The 19,296-nt window shown below is 40.5% G+C and overlaps 1 protein-coding gene and 1 long non-coding RNA gene across 2 annotated transcripts; both read right to left on the bottom strand.

Annotated features, from left to right (window-relative positions):
* Positions 1-455: 455 nt before the first annotated feature.
* LOC125890386 (uncharacterized) lies at positions 456-6,413 on the bottom strand. Its single transcript, XR_007449548.1, has 4 exons — positions 6,391-6,413; positions 5,942-6,143; positions 732-784; positions 456-615 (listed from the first exon to the last, which is right to left on the bottom strand). It is a non-coding gene; the product is annotated as an uncharacterized LOC125890386 (long non-coding RNA).
* Positions 6,414-10,050: 3,637 nt separating this feature from the next.
* Positions 10,051-19,225, bottom strand: hscb (HscB mitochondrial iron-sulfur cluster cochaperone). The gene is made up of 6 exons (XM_049578078.1): positions 18,836-19,225; positions 18,636-18,732; positions 14,265-14,354; positions 13,957-14,101; positions 10,459-10,506; positions 10,051-10,293 (listed from the first exon to the last, which is right to left on the bottom strand). The coding sequence occupies exons 1-6, from the start codon at positions 19,192-19,194 to the stop codon at positions 10,199-10,201; spliced, it is 834 nt and encodes a 277-aa protein (XP_049434035.1). The 5' UTR covers positions 19,195-19,225; the 3' UTR covers positions 10,051-10,198.
* Positions 19,226-19,296: the final 71 nt, after the last annotated feature.

Here is a 19,296-nt window from a genome sequence, read left to right as displayed (position 1 = left end):
CTTGTTAGTCTGATTAGCGTAGCAATATATATACACATATTGGCTAACATTAAAATGATTTTTCAACAACAATAAATGATCAGAAGTGTTTTTATTTTGTAGCAAATAGTCAGTTTTAATTAGATTAGCTTAGCTTCACTACCTTTACCATAAAAGGACAAATGAACCGTTTGGTTGAGCATGGCTTTTTGCACAACATAGCTAAACCAAAAGGTAGAGGCAGATCAAGCAGGTTAAGTTTAACACATTTCTAATGAAGATATAGTGACTTGAGCAGAGCGTATGTGTTCATCAGTGAGCGATCATCAGTCTCAGTCAGAACATGCTGGAGCACTGATGGGTGGAGTGGAGTGGGCTGTGTGTGGAGAGCATTAGAGTAAGAGAAAATGAAAAGACAAAGGCCATTCGGGTCACAGTACAAAAAAAAAGAAGAAGAAAAAGACAAAATGTTCACATACTGTGTTCTTTTATTATTCATTATTACTGTTTATTAGCAAAGTTGTTTATTTGTGTTGATTTCTCATTAGCTCTTCTTCTCTTCTCTTGTTTTTTTTTCATAAATACAGGATGATCTTTTCATCCTGCCTGATGTGCTCACTCCTCCGACTCTGCACACTGAAATGCACATTCAACACAATATGACAGCTTAAGAAATTCTGGTGTAATTCTAACACACTGTTCAGAAATATTCAACTGCTGCGAATTTGTGAGTGGAGCAAAAACATTATCACCTTCTGATCTTTGCCTGTTAGCCTAAACACCCCCATCAGTCTTGATATTAATCCTGCGGAGAGAAGCAAGATCAATCAAATCCATTTTCTGGCTTTTGTGTTCATCACGCTTTAAAGTTGCAGCAGGGGCCTCGCGTTGTCATAGAAACAGCTGCAGTGGAAAAAGGTTAGCTTGTTGTTGAACTTGGTAGGATGCATGGAGTAACGAGAGTCATCATTATGTGAGATATCAGCGGTACAAGCGGAGAGGGGACTGTTGCTTCTTTTGTTTGCTTGAAAAGCGAGGCCTTACAAATTAATGTGTGCCGGTGACTGCAAAACGCTCTCCCTTCCCCCGTATGAAAATGCAGGAGAATATGGTGAGGCTCAGGGACAATATTGAGTCAAGGCAATATACTGCCACAGGTGCAGGGATTTGGCTGAATTCCTGCATAGTAATAAATCTCAATGATAGAATTTTTGTTTTCAGAGCTCAGGATTGGTTTGTACTTGCACCATAATGCAATCATCCTGTCTGTCTGGCCTTCCTTCAGAAATGAATCCTGTCTGGCCCACCTGCAGTAAAGCTGAGGCACGGTGTGAAGTCTCTATACTTGAGAACTGCACATTAGCTTTCACTCCAACTGGTGGTGGGCTTACTGAGCGTCCCCGATACTGCTTACAATCTCTGAGACGTTAGGCTGTTTGTAACCAATGTTTGCGCTTCAATTCAATTTTACAAAGATGTGACAGCGAGAGATCTGCAAAGTGTGTAGTCATTTTCACACATGGAACCCACATTATTGCCTGGTGCGTTCAGCCAGGTAGGGGAGGACGTTTTGTATTTGATGCAAAATCATCTCCAGGTCTAGTCAGAGTTCCACACAGTGAAGTGACAGTTTAGGTTTTTTCAGGGTTAAAGCTGCTGCAGTCAAATTTTTGGTAACAGGAACGGATAAAACGATTATATGTACATGAAAGGGGATGCATGTAGCGACAAACCCACAGAGACTTACCATTTCATTGTGTGGTTCCTTTCAGCTCTCTGAAGCATTTTTACCCAATTGCCAGAAAAAAAAATATCAGCATTGTTCATTTCTGCAAACCATTGATACATTTGTACATTATTATATAGTGTACTGAAACTTTACATTCAAAAGAGCGCTATGGATAATGTGTGGTTATGTCTGGGCATAAACAGTTAGCTAGCTGGTTTTGGTTAGAAGAGGATTATGTTTTGGCTTAAAAATACCCACCTTTATTAGCAGAAAAGCTGCTGGAAAAGCGGCAACAGGTTGCTAAAAGACTGCACAAAGTTTGACGGCGCAAAAGCTGCTGGAATAGTGGAAATAGGTGCCTTAAAAACACTCATGTTCTGTGCCACAAATCTCAGTTAAAAAGTGCAACAAGTGGCTAATAAACACCAAGTTTGATGGTGCAAAAGCCAGTGGAAAAGCGGCAAAGGGTCATTAAAAAACACTCATATTTGGTGGAAGTAATGCCTCTGGGAAAGCAGCCAGCAGTTGCTAAAAAAACTCCCCAGTTCAACTGTATAAAAGCCACTCGAAAAATACAACGTTCCGCAGCACAAAAGCTGCTGGAAAAGGTTTTGAGAGGTCACTAAAAATCACAATATTCAATGCCACAAAAACTGCTGGAAAAGAGGCAATGGGTCACTAAGAAACACCCATATTTGGTGGCATGAATGCCTCTAGAAAAGCAGCCACCAGTTGCTACAAAACATCCAGCGTCAACTGTATAAACGCCGCTGGAAAAAGGGCTACATCCACGTTTAGCAGCACAACAGCCACTGGAAAATGTTGTGACAGATGACTAAAAACCACAATGTGTGATGGCGTAAAAGCTGCTGGAAAAGCTGCAACAGGTAACTAAAAAACACCCACATTCAACTGTATAACAGCTGCAGGAAAAAGGGGCGATACCCACGTTCAGTGGCACAAAAACCGCTGGAAAAGCGGCCACAAGTTGTTAAAAATACCTGATGCTGTTTATTGGTCTTGAACAGTGGTCTGCAGCTTGGCAGGTGTCCCACCTACACTGTAGGTGCTGCACCATTCACTGTCCCCTCCTCCTCCCAATGACAAAGTCTGCTCATGTTCTACGCCACTTTAGAAATATGGATACGATACATATGACAAATACAAATGCAGCGTACGCATGGTTTGCAGAAATGTACATTGCCAACAAGTATTTTAGTGTCTTTCAGCTCATTGTTTTGGTTTGACAGTCTGTGATTTCACTGTGTTGCTTCACTCTCACTGCTGTCATCATCGTCACTTTGAGCCAGAGCAGGCAGCTGATTTTGGCAAAGCTCAAAGAGATGGCTGTGCGTTACCTGTTTTTGGTTCATGTTGGTAACAAAGCTCTGTTCACTTCACAGTTTCAGTGACATTACACATTGACAGACACCATGATATTAAGAGAAATTCCTCTCTGTTTCCTCTGTCCAAATTACAGTTTGAGCTCAGTGTTGATTGCTACTCAATAAACAAGAAGAAGCACTCAGAAGTGCAGGGATTACTTAAGTTAGTTTTTGGAGCTTCATAAGAAGTTTTTGCCCTGAGCCATTTCAGAGCCAGAGTGTCAGAGTGGAATCCAGTGCTTGAATGTTTTGCAAGGTATTCAGATGAGATGAGAAACAAACCGACCAGATCTGAACCGTGGACAATGTGATTGCTGTGAGATAGGCGGCGGGGAGTGTCTGCAGCACAGAAGAGGAGATAAGGTGAGGAGAGCGATCTCACCAGAGGCGAGTGGTTTGCACTCAACTCAGCTGAAAGTGAATGGCTGATCTGTGTTTCCACACGCATACACCTTGTTTAAAACCCCCGGTTCTTCGCCTTCAAAGGCTTTCCGAACTCAAGAACCACAAAGGAGTCTTTTGAAGCAATATCTCCTGGTGTTTCAATGGGACAGCCGAGCGCCCAAAAATCCCTCTTAACTTGCAGATCCACCCACAGCCTGCCGCTTCACAGATGTTTCATTAAAACTGGACCTCTCTTTTTCCATGGGGATTATGCTCCTCGGCACTGGGGAAATGTAGTAAACATTCCTGATATTTGTTTTTGTATGCCATTTGACTTTGCGGATGCAAACAAGATATCAATTTGCATTCACAGACTCTCCCATTTTTGAAAAAACTGTAGGAATATCAAGACCTTGCTTAGTTTGAAATAAGTTTCCCTTACAAACACTGGAATAAAAAGATTGGTTTGTTTGGGCACCCTCCCATTCTTGAAAATTCAATAAAGAAAGTCTGAGTTGCATTAGTGACCCCTGCGAGCCACAGAATAATACATTGACATCTATAGCAATTCAGACTTTGGCACAACCTTTACCAATAACTGGATTGTGAATTTGTTTTGCTAGCAAACAAAAGAAACCCACAATGCACTTTGGCAATTCTGCCTTATCTGAATTATGAAAACAGATAACTGAAAAAACTGCCACTTCCTGTTAATCCTGGAATATACCATAACATGATAATGGGCTACTACACATGATTGCTACACAACAGTAAACATATTTGATTGGTGCAGTGTACCAGATCAAATCCAATATAATTTAGAGGAAAACATGTGACAAGAGGTTCAGCAAAAGGCAATTGATAAGGGGATTACTTGACAACTGCTTTTTGGTGGGCCGATTACCCATTCTGAGAAGTCAAAGGGATTTGAAGATACGGCAGCTCTCGTCTCTGGTCTGCACAAACACATACAGCCATGTGTGCACAAACACACAGACATGCTGTGTCTAAATGCAGCGGCCTTTGCCTCATATTGCTGAGGAGAGCAGAGATTCCCCCAGAAATCTCTCAGCAGAGCCTATATCAAAAGCTTAGAGGAGCAGCTCGCCTGCTGCAGCAGGGATCACCCCTGGGAATTCTCCCCACAAACATGTAGCCGAGAAGAAAGGCAGTTATCGTCAAAGCGTGGTTTGATTTGACTCATAATTACATTCAATGAGGAAAAAACAAAGCAATCTGGAGTGCTTGACACATCATAAGCATAGTAAAGGACTGTTTTCTCATTGAAGTTAAAGATCAGATGTTAACATTAAAGGCACAGTTCACCCCAAAATCAAAAATACACATTCTCCCTTTTGCTGTTGGTGTGCGTTGCTGAGTGTCGGAGATATCGGCCATAGAGATGTCTGCCTTCTCTCTAATATAATGAAACTAGATGGCACCCAGCTTGTGGTGCTCTAAGCGCAAAAAATTACATTTAGAAAACTCAACAGCAATGCGTCTTTCCAGAAATCATGACCCGATTATTCAAGGTAATCCACTGACCTTGTTGTGAGCAGTTTCATATAGGAACTACTTTCTTTCTACCGAACTACAACCCACAACTGTAATGCTAGCTTACCTAGCACAACTGAGCTAGCTAACGTTACAACTCAGCTGAGGAGGACACCATTAATGTCTACATCTCACGCTGTTGCAACCACAAGCCTAAGTCCAAGTCTAGTCCATGATGAGTAGATGCTATAGATGTATAAAGAGAACTTGATATAGCTTTGATGACAGAACCCCGTTCATTCCTATATAAGCTGCTCAGTGGTGCATGAAGCCAAAAAAGTTCAACTGCTGCCTGTAAAAAAAACTGGATGGGCTTAAAATGATTAAATCATGTGGCTCTTCTAGACTTTCAAAATGTTAGGGACCAAATGGATCAAATTCTGATCGTAAAACAAGTCATTATGAGGGTGATATGACGCTCAAAATATCCACAGATTTACGGATGACTCTTTGACAATGTAAGTCTATGGGAAAATGTATTTTTGGGCCAAATGGCTTCACATGACAAACTTGGAAGTTGTCATTCCACTGTTTGGCCACAACGAAAATTGGCTTCAAAGCCTGGCGCCCTCCCTGAGAGGCAGGTAGATGCATGCTTACTTGTGTGTGGTAATACAGTTGGTGAGTGTAGTTTGGTAGAAAGAAAACAGCTCGTACATGAAACTACCCACACCATGTCTGTGGGTCATCTTGAACAACCGGATCATGACTAAATGCTTCTTTTTAGCCCTTTGAGCACCACAAGCCAATCTAGTTCTATCATGTTGGAGAGAAGGCAAACATCTCTACAACTGGTATCTCCAACACTCAGCGATTCACACTAGAAAAATATGTATTTTTGATTTTGGGGTGAACTGTCCCTTTAAGCAGGAAAAGGAGACAATAGTTGAGAAAATGGATGAACACTTACCTGCATGTTTGAAACGCAAAAGGGAGAAGTGTTTGTCTTCTGCTGCCAGCGTCTATTCTCCATTATGTTTGTTGTATCCTCTCACATTAGCAGACATATGGGGCACACCAGGTGTTGTGTTGTTGTCATCAATAGCAGACAGTGTAAATCGCAGATTGCTACTGTGCTCTTGATCTTTGTGAACACTGTCACATCCCTCTGTCTACACAAATCATAGTGTCACCACGTCGCAATGAGTGGGTTCAGACTGAAACACCATTTCAAAATATGCACACTCAAAACTAAGCAAAGAAAGGCAGAGAGTAACAGGTTTCAAAGTAGGCTGTACTTCAAGAGCTTTATAGGGAGGCAAGACACGGTTAGGTAAAAAGATGAGGCAAACAACATAAAAACACGGATTAAGGGCGGGAAGAAAGCCTAATAGTGGTAGATTATAATGGCATTACTACCTGGTGTACAAGTACACACACAGCAGGCTTGAGGTACCTGTGGGATGACGGGACTGACATTCCATGGTTGAGTCACACAGGAGCTGAGCGAAGGGGCGAGGATCATAAAGACTGCTGCATGGATGTGAGGCGAAAAAGAGCTCAGCTCCAGTGAGTCATCCTCCATCGGTTTAGACTTTTGTCAATCAGACCTTTTATTGGCTACTGTGTGTATCCACAGAGAAAATCTCTGTGTAGTTCGCTGGTGTTTGTACTCCATCGGCAAAAGACAAATAGTCTATAATGAGGATTTTTTTTTTCTCCATTAGTTTTCTGTCTGGAGAATTGTGTTTCAGTGGCCCACCAACATTACAGTCTTAATGCGATTAAGAGAACATTATGATTAAGACACGGGTCATGAGAACACATTAATCTTATTATGATATTTACGTTAAGGCCATATGGAGATGATTAATATGGCAATTAGGACATGCACTATTAGTCACGTTGTTGCAGGCTTATTATGACACCTTAATCCAGGTAAAATTGCTCTCAAGTGATTTTCCGAGTCACAACACTTGCCCAATATGCCTAGAATAATTTGATTTTTCCCCGGCACTACACATGCAGTCTTCATGAAATGAGTCTTAATTTGGGTTGCGAGAAAACAACATCACTAAAAGGAGGATTTGCAATGATATAAGAAGTGAAACACATAATAAGCCCAAATAAATGCATGTGTATTTGCTCTCTTGTCTTCTACAAGAATATTAAACGCTAAACATTGAGCTACAGCCAGCACCTAGTTAGCTTAGCTTAGCATTAAGATTTGAAACAAGGGGATACAGCTAGCTTGGGTCAGTTCAACAATAACAAGTTTGTATGGATTAAACAAATGAGATTTTAAGTAGAGGTGCTGGTCAGTAGGTTTTCTTACCTTGGGTCAGAGCCAGGTTCACTATTTTCACCTCTTTCCAGTCTATATTCTAAGCTAAGCTAGCCAGATGCAGTGGACAGATGCGAGAGTGGTATCAGTCATCTCATGTGACTCTCAATAAAAATTGAAGAAACTAATTCTTCAAAATGTAAAACAAGTGCGATAACTTAAACTAGTATTACTGCCTCGCAGTTGTACGCCTTCATGAACCAGTAAAAGTACAGCACAGAAGAATCAGCACAGTTGAAGAATGAACACCCAAGATTGGTGTCACCAATTCAGTATCTGACTAAATGTCTCCCCCCTTCGGTTCATGAGTTATAGCGTTGAATAATGGTCAGAAAAGTGTTTTTGCAAAATGCTGATGTCACACTGAAGTTTACCTTTTGGATATAAAATGTTGTCATGTCATCATTTGATTCTATCAGGCATTTGTGTGAAATGTTGTCATAATTAGCATGTGAATTGTTTAGTTGTGGCCAAAAACATATTCTGTGAGGTCACACTGACCTTGATCTTTGACTTTTGACCACCAAAATCAAAACTGTGTATCCCTGAGTCCAAGTGGATGTTTGTGCCAAATTTAAGGGAATTCCCTCAAGGCGTACTTTAGATATGACGTCCACAAAAATGTAAGGGATGCGTGGTTAGTGTCCTTTGATGAGCAAAATTTAATCCATCCTTGAGTCTAAGTGGCTGTTTGTGCTAAATATGAGCAATTTCCCCTCATGGTGTTATTGAGATATCGCTATCACAACGAGACAGACGTGAGGTCACAGTGACCTTGATCACTGACCACCAAAATCTTTTGAATCAATTGAACGTTTATGCCAAATCTGAAGAAATTCACGAGGCATTCTTGAGATATCACGTTCATCAGAATGGGACGGATGCAAGGTCATGGTGACTCTGACCTTTGACAAGCAAAATCTAATCATTTCATCATTAAGCCCAAGATGACGTTTGTGCCAATTTTCAGGAAATTCCCTCACAATGTTCTTAAGATATTGCGTTCACGACAATGGGACAGCTGCATGTCGCAATGACCTTGACTACTGACCACCAAAATCTAATCAGTCCATCCTTGAGTCTAAGTGGATGGTTGTGATGAATTTTAGAAAATTCCCTAATGGTGTTCTTAAGCTATTGCTATCATGACAATGAGATAGATATGAGGTCACAGTGACCTTGACTTTTGACCATCAATATCTAATCAGCTCATCTTTGAATCCAGGAGGATGTTTATGCTGGTTTGAGCTAAATTTGAGGAATTTACCTCAAGGAGCTCTTGAGATACTGCATTCACAAGAATGGGATGGATGGACGGAAGGACGGACAACCCAAACACATAATGCCTCTGGCCACGGCTGTCGCCACCACGGAGGCACAACTAATAGGAATTCTATCAGCTGGGTCATGTAGGCCTGCACAGAATGTTTGAACTAACCCAGTGCACCATGACCAGTGTGGTGATCGTATGTGCCTAGTTTATTTTCCCATCCAAGTCAATTTCACAGCCCAGCTGTATGTAGTGAGGTTTTTTCCTTTTGTCTCTTTCAAACTCAATTTTAAAGGGTTCTGGGAGACGGCAGCGGCCTCAGTGTTGGTCGATCACATTTTCTCATTAATTCAAAGGCGCCGTAGATGCCTTCCGATTACGACATGAATAATAAATAGGCCTGTTAGTCTCCTTGTGGTGGGAGAAGCCCTGTTTAATTCAATGTCTATCTGTGTGTATTAAGGAAACTGCTTCTCCACGGCAAAAAAACGAAACAGCCTGAGACACATGACATTGTTGTTCCAGACTTAATAAACAACCAGTCAGGATGTGTTACAGTGGGATGTTCCAGTGGGGGTGTGGGGCACAGAAAAACAGTGTGAGTGTTAACCGCTAATACACGCACAGTGGTTAAGGCTGTGATGCTGGTGTGTCTCAAATAATATTTCTCATATGATATATGATCCGAGTTCACTTACTGCCATCAGATAAAGTGACACCACCCCTTATTTCAGTGTGATCACACCTGTATCAGTGTCTGGGATCGAAAGCCTCGATGTGACTGGAGCTCTAATATGCAAACACGATTACAGATTATGACATTCCTTCTTAGAGGTGTTAAAAAACAACTTAAATGAGGGATGAATTTACATTTTGATGCACCTGTCAGTGTGCTGCAGACATAAGTGCACAGGGTCAATGTACATCAATTTATGAACTCGAACTTTACACAGATCATAGATCTTCGGCTCATCAAGTAATCGTCATTCAGTGGAGTCTTCCTGATTATCATGGCATTAATGCTACATATGAAGCCAGCATAAATAATTCAATAGCTTGTCTGCCTCAATAAAGGACTTCCTTCTGCCCTCAAATCCAGTTTGTACAACATGTACTGCTCCTCTGCATGATGATTGCCAAGGTGTTATGTCTCCACCTAAAGGTACCCTGAGGAACTGAATGGTAGCCCCGTTTCTGTGCGAGAGCCCCACATGACAAAATGCTGAACTGATAGGCAGGATAATCATATAACCACTCAGAGCAGCACATTTAATCAGAGCCAATTATAGATCTCTGTCATATTAAATGATACATTAGGTACAAGTGGATATGATTAGGGTTGTGAAATTAGTGGAATTCAAGGGAGATACTGTATGCATCCAATTACACCCTCATATCTGTACAGCCTTTTAATCAAAAAATAGCAGATTAAGTACAAATCACAATTAATTCAGTTGTGTATTATGCATTACAAGTGGTTTTATTATTCAACTCGAACAATAGATTTGCATAATCCCAAGACAAATAATACAATAATTTGTGCGCTTCTGTACAAAACTTTGTTTTAAGTAGCTAAAGATATGAAATAAAGTGACACTAAGTAGGGGGAAAACTTACATGAATTCAGAAAGTTTTTCCTTCACTTTCTCTTCAATGTTTGCATAATATTTCATTTGGGCAAGCAGGACTTTGGCGGCTTGAAGCTCTCCTGATTAAAAAAAAAAACAGAAAGAGAGAATGAGAGTGTAAAAGGAAGTTCAATCACCGACTCACTCGGTGACTTAAAGGAAAGCTTCAGCACAGATTACTAAACAAACAAAGGAACGAGTGGGAGGAACAGAAAATGTTTCAATGCAACTTCTGAATATAATACCTTTAAGAAGGGCAGCGTCTATCTCCTCTGTTAAGACTGCCAGCTTCCCTGCAAGTGAGGAGGAAACAAGTTTCAGTTCTGCGCGTGTTAAAAAGACATGGCACACAGAGCTCACTCGCCTCTGAGAGGAACTGCTTGAAACCACATTAGAAAACTCAGACATCCTGTGTTAACACAGTTTGATGTGTGTGCCATCTAGCAAATGGAAATAATAAAATATTTTAATTGGGCAGACAATGTAGACAAAAATAAATCTGTCATGTCTCCGTCATTCACTGGTCTGACTTTTTCAACCTTGCTTTGCACTGTACTGTAGACATTCGGTAAGTCAACAGTTATAATCTTTGGGGTTTTCATATTATCATATCCAATATTTGATACCATTTATGGTCATCATTTTTTCTGCCTTAGTCATTAAGTGATTCTGTATTTACCTTTCTATGTACAGTTGCAATCAAATTCAACCCCCATTGCATATTAAGCTTATTGGCAAAATGTACAATTTTTCTGCTGTTTGCAATAAACAAAGTAGACAAGAACAGTTGAAATAGTTTAATAAAACTAATAGTACCATGGGTTTTATCCAAATTCAACGCAAAATGCTACTTTTAATCACTACTGCAGTCTCAAAATTATTCAACCCCCTGTCTCAAGCACACCTGATGCAACTAATCAAAATTATTCAACCCCCATGTTTCAAGCACACCTGGTGCAACTAATCAAGGGCTTCATTAGTTCAGGTGTGCTTGAGATAGAACACATAAATACCTCAACTGGCTAGGGGTTTGTTGAGAGTGACGTTTGATTGCATGTTAGAAATATGGCTAAGTCAAAAGAATTGTCCAAAAAGTTCAGAGAAGAAATCATTGCCTCGCACAAACAAGGAAAAGGATACAAAACGATAGCAAAAGCTCTGAATATTCCTAGAGATACAGCTGGAAGCATAGTTCGCAAGTTCAAAGTTAAAGGAACAGTGGCTACACTACCTGGATGTGGCAGAAAGAGGAAACTATCAGCGGCTGCCACCAGATTCCTGAGGAGGCAAGTGGTCAAAAACCCTCGAGTGACTGCAAAACACCTGCAGCAAGACTTGGTGGCAGCAGGCACTGAGGTTTCAGTTTGCACAATAAGGCGCATGCTAAACACTGAAGGGCTCCATGCCCGGACTCCAAGACGTACACCACTACTGACCCAAAAGCACAAGAAAAGTCTGCTTTGCTGCCTCTGGCACTGGAAACCTGCAGCGTGTGAAGAGCACGATGGATTCAGTCAAGTATCCGGAAATCTTAGGTAAAAACATCATGTCGTCTGTGAGGAAGCTAAAGCTTGGGCGTCATTGGACCTTCCAAAAGGACAATGATCCCAAGCATACCTCAAAGTCCACCAAGGCTTGGTTTCAGAAGAAGAAATGGAAGATTCTAGAGTGGCCGTCACAGTCGCCTGACTTGAACCCCATAGAAAATCTCTACTGGGATTTGAAGAATGTGGTTGCAAAACGCACACCCAAGAATATTACTGAACTGGAGGCCATTGCCCATGAGGAATGGGCTAAGATTCCTCAGGAACGCTGTCTGAAGCTGGTGTCTGGCTATGCATCACGTTTGCAGCAGATCATAACAGCAAAAGGGTGCTCTACTAAGTACTGAAGATGCTTGTCATGAAGGGGTTGAATAATTCTGAGACTGCAGTAGTCATTAAAAGTAGCATTTTGTGTTGAATTTGGATCAAAACCCTTGTAATATTAGTTTCACTGAACTACTTAAACAGTTCATGTGTAATTTGTTTATTGTAAACAGCAGAGAAATTGTATATTTTGCCAATAAGCCTAATATGTAATGGGGGTTGAATAATTTTGATTGCAACTGTAGTAGACTGTCTTCTTAGTGGCGGAGTCCGCCATTCCTGTACCTGGATTTAAATTACCCACATATGCGTATCAACAACCTGACTTTGTTTGGTTGCACTGTAAACAGATACCAGTTGCTACAGGTCCGCTGGCTGTAGTATCAAACCACAAATTCCCTTCATATTTACATAGGAAGCAAGTCCTCTTCCACAGACCCTGCCATGTTGCACCGCCATGTTTCTACAGTGGCCCAGAATGGACATACCGAACACTGGCTCTGGAGAGGGCCTCTCACCTAAGCTTCTCTTACACTCTTAGAAAAGGAAGGAGTGTGGGGAGGGGCATTACAGCCACGTTTCCACCAAATGCTTTCAGTATGGTACCTTTGGAACCAACAGTAACCCTTCAGACATGGTACCTAGACCCTAGTGTTTCCACTGCAAACAGTACTCTTAAATGCGGGCGGGGTTGTTGTCACTCACTGCTCCGTCCAGCAATCTCTGTATTTCCTAATTACCGGTGACACAGATGCCCCTCGTTTATCGTCCACAGAAAGAGGCTGCATGCCCACATTTTAAGAGCAAAATAGAACAGGCTGCAGTGAGAGTCTCTCTCCATGGGATATTTCAAAATAGCGGGTTTATGCATTTAGTCCTTGTCAGGCAAGCTCAGGGGTTTAGTGTTGACGTAGCCGACAGGAACAACACTCCACAGCGCTTTTTTTTTTTTGTCTCAGAGTAAGGTTTAGAATATATGCAGTTCACATAACCCAGTCAAAATTAATATAAACACTTGAAGATCCACTCATTACTAAAAGTGTATGTCACATAAAAACTAAAGGGATGGTCAAAGTTGTCACAGTGAAATTTAAGGTGTGTTGATGGATTTATGTCATTAACTCATGCACTGAGTAACATTACAAGTTGAAGTTCCACCTTAAAAGTTGCCAGTAGACGGAGCAGTGAATTAAGTTTTTTTTTCTCAGACTCCAGCTGCTGCAAGAGGCAGCAAAACATCATTTCATTTTATAGTTACAGTTTACTAATAAAACTCTCCACAGTATGAACAGTGGTTACATGAGCCTCAAAACCAGCCCCAACTCAGCCCTGAGCAGTGTGACCATCCTCTACTGACCAATCAGACTGCAGTGTTCACAGCTCCACCTTTTAGCACCAGATGTGTGTGCTAGGTACCCCAATAGAGGGGGGACCAAAAAAATTGGGGACAGGACAGAATGGTTCCATTGGTACCATCCACAACTATTCACAGTGGAAACGGGAAAAAAAGCGTCCCAAACTGAACTGTACTGCAGCGTACTGCTTGGCGAAAACGGGCTTAAGTTGGTTGCAGTCTGGAACTAAATCTTACACACTGGTCCTTTTAATGATTACATGTCTCAGCCAATGAGCAGTTCAGCCATAAAGTGAGTTTAGTTTATTATATTGTTTCATTTCGCAGATTTGTCAAGGCCTGGAGCTGTAAAACTAGTCAATACATTAGTGAAAACTATGAAATAACTACATATCTGATGTGTCAGCACCAATTAACCTGGCATATGCACTCATCCACATGTGCTAATTTATCATCAGCACTCAGCTAAAATCACTCAACCACACTCTCAATCAACAAATTGAACGGGCATATTTATTTACCTTTTGTGTCTTGGCCAATCTTATTGGCTTCCTCTGGAGTCTGTGCTTCATCAAGGGCTTCATTGATCTCCATTAGCTCCATTAGAAATTCCGAATCAGCCCCGGAGTCGGTGCCATCATCTATACGCATCCCCTCCAGCTCCAGCTGCACACAGGATGGGACTTCATCAAACTCAACTGCTCCTTTAAATGCATGTTACTACTTTTGACTGTCATATGGTGAAGATGTTTCTCTAGAACAGGCGATCAGACAGGCAGAGCTTGCAGTTATGAAAATAAACTATTCATTAGAGGGATTTCAGACTCACCATATAAAGACCACGACTCAAAGGCTTAAGCAGCGTCTGGTATGCTTTGTTCACAAGAGCCGAGTGGCTTTCTGAATACTCCTGTTCTCTCTGCAAAAGAGGGTTCTGTTAAGTTTGCCTCTAATGATGTTCAGTCCATTTTCATTCATTAAAAAAGGGAAAGAGAATCTGCATTATTGTGATTTCTAACGAACGTGCTGTGCATTTCAAACAACACATTCACATAATCCAGACTTACAGATCAAGCTGTCACAAAGGGGAACAACATCTGAGCTATACTACACCTTGTCATCCCAATCTATACCAATGTCAATTTTTTAAACACCAAATCCTTGGCGATACTGACAATTAGGTGTATGACACACAACTACTCTTTTGTAGTCGAGCAGTTTGGGACCCTTCAAGGGATCCAGGTGTAAGTTTGACACGACAGACGTGTGGAAACAAGACGGGGAGGAAAATATCTTGGAAATGGTTGGCAGATCCGAGTACATTTTGCAGCTATCAGGTCTGTCAGCTCTTGTGAAAATCAATAGTCTCAAGCTCAGGCCCATGGGCCCATCGTGTGGAGCTGTTTCTGTAATAACAACCAGTGCAGTAGGTGGCTGCCTTGTAGCCTTGTATAAGTAATGAGTTTTCTATATATGATGAAGACCCCCGAGGCTGGAAGATGTCTAATTAAGAAAAAATGGCCAGAGGTGCTGATAAATAAAACAGAGTCAGTACAATATTGGACAGGTTGTGTGTGAAGAAACCATTTAGGCTGCCTCTCTTCTCTCACATTCTGCTGAATATGAGTTAAGCTTTCATATCTTATCATGACAACATGCACTGTGCTTTTGCACCTGGGTGTACAGAATAAATTACGTGCAAAGCATCACACCTCCGCTCCTCCTTGTACTCATAATGCTTGTTCTTCCAAACTGCCAGCCAATTTTTTTTAATGATCCACAAGGGGGGAAACTGGATAATGCGAACATTTAGTCAACTGTTTACAACTTTGTAAAATAACCGATAAACATATTCAACTTTAAACTGCTCCGATGTGTTTGGACTAGTCTTATTTCTCTTCGTGACGTTTTTAATGCTACACCAGTCGGGGTTTTTATGTAAAATATAGGCCTACCTGTCTCATCAGCCTGACTGTGTTTTGAGCTGAATGTGATTTATCAAGTACATCAAACCTATTTTTCCTCACAAGGATCTGGTATTAGAAAGGTACACTTGTCTGCCTGTAAGAAGTGACAAATCAGAAGCGAAGAGGGAGGAAGGAGCAAATGTATTCCCTTAACAACAGTGAGTGAGTGCTCCATCCAAAGACAAGTGGACAAGGTAAAATTAGATCTCTTTCCTGTCTTTTCCCTTTAGTGTCTCTGAGTACAAACCGTCACCATGAGTTTCCTGTGTGCATTGTATTGATGACATTCTATATAATTACCTAAAGGGAGACTCACAGCAGCGAGGCTGAGATATCTCAAGTTAAAGTCCCTCGTATGGGTCAAGCCTCCCAGAACACTGCGTCATACATTTCCCAAAATGCAACTTGATTGCAGCTTTCATTAGATCCTCCCTGCTGGCTAACCACCCATATCTTTAAACTGCACTCCCTAGAGTGTAACATGTGTAGTCTTATAGCCCCAGCTGAAATAACCCTGATGACTCCACTGTGATATCATCATGGAAATTTTCTCTGACTTGACAAAGCTCGTCCAGAGCCATAGGGCCTGTTTACACCTGCTATTTACATTGTTTCGGTGGTCTGAAAATAAGTGGACAGCCAAAACACATCGCCCTACACACCTGTGTCTATCATGCATCTGTAGCTGACCACTTGTCTTCAGATTGTGTACTGTGTGATGTCAATTAGGGTTAGGGTCAAAGGACCCCATACACGGTTATTATGAGTGAGTACACCATTATCTGTATCTGTGTCTGTGTCTTGTTAAGCAACTATATTATCCGTGTCTGTACTACTAATGGGTGGAGTTTATGCCAGAAGTGGTTGGGGTTTAAATCGAAAGTGGGAAGTTGTTATTTTAAGCCTGAAATTTTTATGGATTAATCAGAAATTGTCATATTTATTACCTATGAGAGAGTATTATCAGAAATTAGCTTCAGATCATTTTTATCACAAGAGTAACAGATTAAACACAGCTACCCAAATGAGGATTTTGTTGTTGTTTTTTTTAAATTTTGTATTTATTTTTATTGTGTATTCGTTTATTTTTATTAATCAGTTTTTCTAGCTGGCACATTCTTCTATTTTGTTACTTATTCATTTATTTTAACGTATTTATTTACTTATTTATTGACTAATCTAAAGTTGTTTTCTATTCTGAGTTTGTATCCTGCCTCCTGTGTTTCCCCACTTATGACAGCGTTTCCCCTGTTCCCATTTTTTATGAGTGCTGTTATTATTTTAATCTTTACCATTACAGTCTTTGCTTTGTGCATGTGTGTGTGCGCGTGTGTACGAAGGTATTGCTTTATTGTTTTTATTGTGGGAAGCACTTTGTGTTTGATTGATTGGTACAGATAATGATACATTTTACTCGTATGATACTTGTACTCGCACAGAAAGTACATTAAAAGTGCATTATCTGTGTCGAATACTAATTTCACTCAAGTATTTGGCTCAACCTTAGTTATTACATCCGCACTCTCACTAGCTGCTCACTAGTCATGTTAGCGGTTGCGTTGGTACAGCTGGAGATATCACTGTCAGCAGAATTCAACACAACTCCTTCCATAATGCAAAACGATAAACGGCCATGCAACGTTTTGTCCAACTTGTAAAATGGTCAAATTATAGAGCCCTGTCACCAAAACATCCATGATGTCCTGCAGTAATGACACAGTCCTTGTCGGGGACGCATCAGGACACATTACAAAAGATGTGGTCAAAGGCGTCCCAGCTCATCTCAGCAGGTGGTTTGAGTCTTGTGTCTTGATGGCTGTTTAAACTTAGTGCTACCACTTGTGATTGAATCTCCCATGTTAATACCAGGTATAAACAGGCTCAGTACTCCTCACAACTTGAAAATGACCTGAGTGTGAGCGCCCCTTTGAAATCACATTTTTAACAGTCGCCTTCTAAAAATACAATAGTGTGATATTTTCGTTTGTTATGACAGTAAGTTGGACATGTTTGGGTTTTCGCCTGTCGGTATAAGTGAACAATTTGAATATGTCACCTTCGGAGCTGGGGAATTATAAAAGCCATTTTTCATTATTTTCTGACCTTTAATTAACAAAATGATTGATTGCTTACTTAAAAAAAAATAATTAGGGGAATTAATTAGTTCTGCCCTTTATTTAATTTTGCCAGTTGTTCTGGGGGTTCAGTTTTTGTCTTCTCTGACTAAAATATGTCAAAATTAAGATTTAAGTTTTGAGCTTATTTTAGACATGTAAGCCATTATTTCTCCCTTAAAAATGTTTAAATGAATTAAGCTGTTAATACCACTCTAGCGGGAGTTATGAGATATACAAAGAATCAAAAGGTCTCCACATGTCAGACTATTTACTTCCCTTTTGACTATCATTTACTTAACCTTTATTTAACATTTGTTTACTTTATGTAACTTAACTTGACATTTACATACTTACAACGTACCATTTAATTTTTTTTTCACAAACTTTATGTTCAACATCTTCCATCTCCCAAGTTTGTCTTTCGCAGTGTTGGTTAGGTGCTACTTTTACATTTCATACTTTATTCTTTACCATTGAAATGGAGATCATTTAACCTTGTTTCACTTTCTACCTTTTATATTTTTATGTTCCAATGTACAGCATTTTTAATTGGCCTATTGCACAATCAACATCTCAACATGTCATAGCAGGAAAAACAAAAGTGTAGTTAATAACAGTCATAAAGGTTTAGCTAAACAAGTTCCAGGGTCTTGATATTTTGCATGCTGGCTTAGTGAAAACAGTTAATGTTCTTAGATACACCTTGCTTTTTCTAATACAAGTCATTCATGTCTTCCTTTTGTCTGTCCTTCTTTATTTCCTATAGCAGTGCTCTTTCATCTCCACAGTTGTTTTGCTTTTGATTCCTTGAACTTCCTTCCTTTCCCCTCGACCTTGTTAGCTTGGGAAAGCTGCTTTACAAAGGCCCAAATGTGTCAGTGTCTTTTAAGAAACCCATCTTTCAACTTTGCACAGAGTTATTCCACTGACCAAATCACAGTGAATCATACTAACAAAACAAAAATGCACAGTGAATTGGCCTAATAGGGACAGAGGGGTCAAATGCAGTTTCCTGTGTAACACTTGTGTAACCCAAGGCAGCCACAGCTGAGTCATGATGAGACATGTTACCAAACTGATCTCCATTGACAATCACATTCACCCTAGCCTGCGTACCACAGATTTCTGGCTGAAGTTGTCTGGGTGTAGAGACCGCTGGAGCTGCAGGTATCTTTTCTGCAGCTTGTGTGTGTCCAGTGTGAATGTGTAGTCACTGAAAAGAGGCAACACATGGGAACATGGCTGAGTTAATAAATATAGTTATTGAGTAATAAAAAGATGATGGTGGGTAATAATACAATAGACAATGTACTTACCAATCCATAAGCTTAAAGTAGGATGCCTCTTCATCAGGAGGCTGAACAGCTTTGCATGACATACAGAAGAATACAGGTCTTTGGTCAAGAGGCAGTTTGCAGTTCCAGCAGTTCAGTTTAACTTGACCTGTGCTGTAATTCCGAGGTGAAGTAGTGTAGTAAATTAGCTTCCTTTCTTGTCCCAGTGCTTTAAAGTTCACGTTGTTGATCCCTGTGTCCTTTTTGAGGAAGCCGGTGGACATGCAATGTGCTGAACATATAACAGTTTTATAAACAGACTGTCGTTTCGTCATTAGCCAGTTTGAGTGCAGTAGAGCCCGGGACGAGCGCCCAATCCGCAAAGAGTTCAAAGACAACATTTCCGGTATTAAAATACACAATTTGACCCCGCTATCTAATCAATAAAAACATAAAATCCTCTTCTTGCTGTCAAAAACATGAACATCCTCAAAAATCAGAGA

Source organism: Epinephelus fuscoguttatus, linkage group LG6 (genome assembly GCF_011397635.1).
Source record: "Epinephelus fuscoguttatus linkage group LG6, E.fuscoguttatus.final_Chr_v1".
Taxonomy (NCBI): Eukaryota; Metazoa; Chordata; class Actinopteri; order Perciformes; family Serranidae; genus Epinephelus; species Epinephelus fuscoguttatus.
The sequence above is the reverse complement of the archived record's forward strand: the minus strand, read 5'-3'. Positions and strand labels throughout refer to the sequence as shown.

Excerpts from the sequence above, each read along its gene's own strand:
- hscb (XM_049578078.1), bottom strand. The coding sequence starts at position 19,194 with ATGTTGTCTTTGAACTCTTTGCGGATTGGGCGCTCGTCCCGGGCTCTA. Across the intron at positions 18,733-18,835 it reads TACTTTAAGCTTATGGATTG|TGACTACACATTCACACTGG; the intron begins GTAAGTACATTG and ends GCCTCTTTTCAG. Across the intron at positions 14,102-14,264 it reads TGAGTCGTGGTCTTTATATG|CTGGAGCTGGAGGGGATGCG; the intron begins GTGAGTCTGAAA and ends TCCTGTGTGCAG.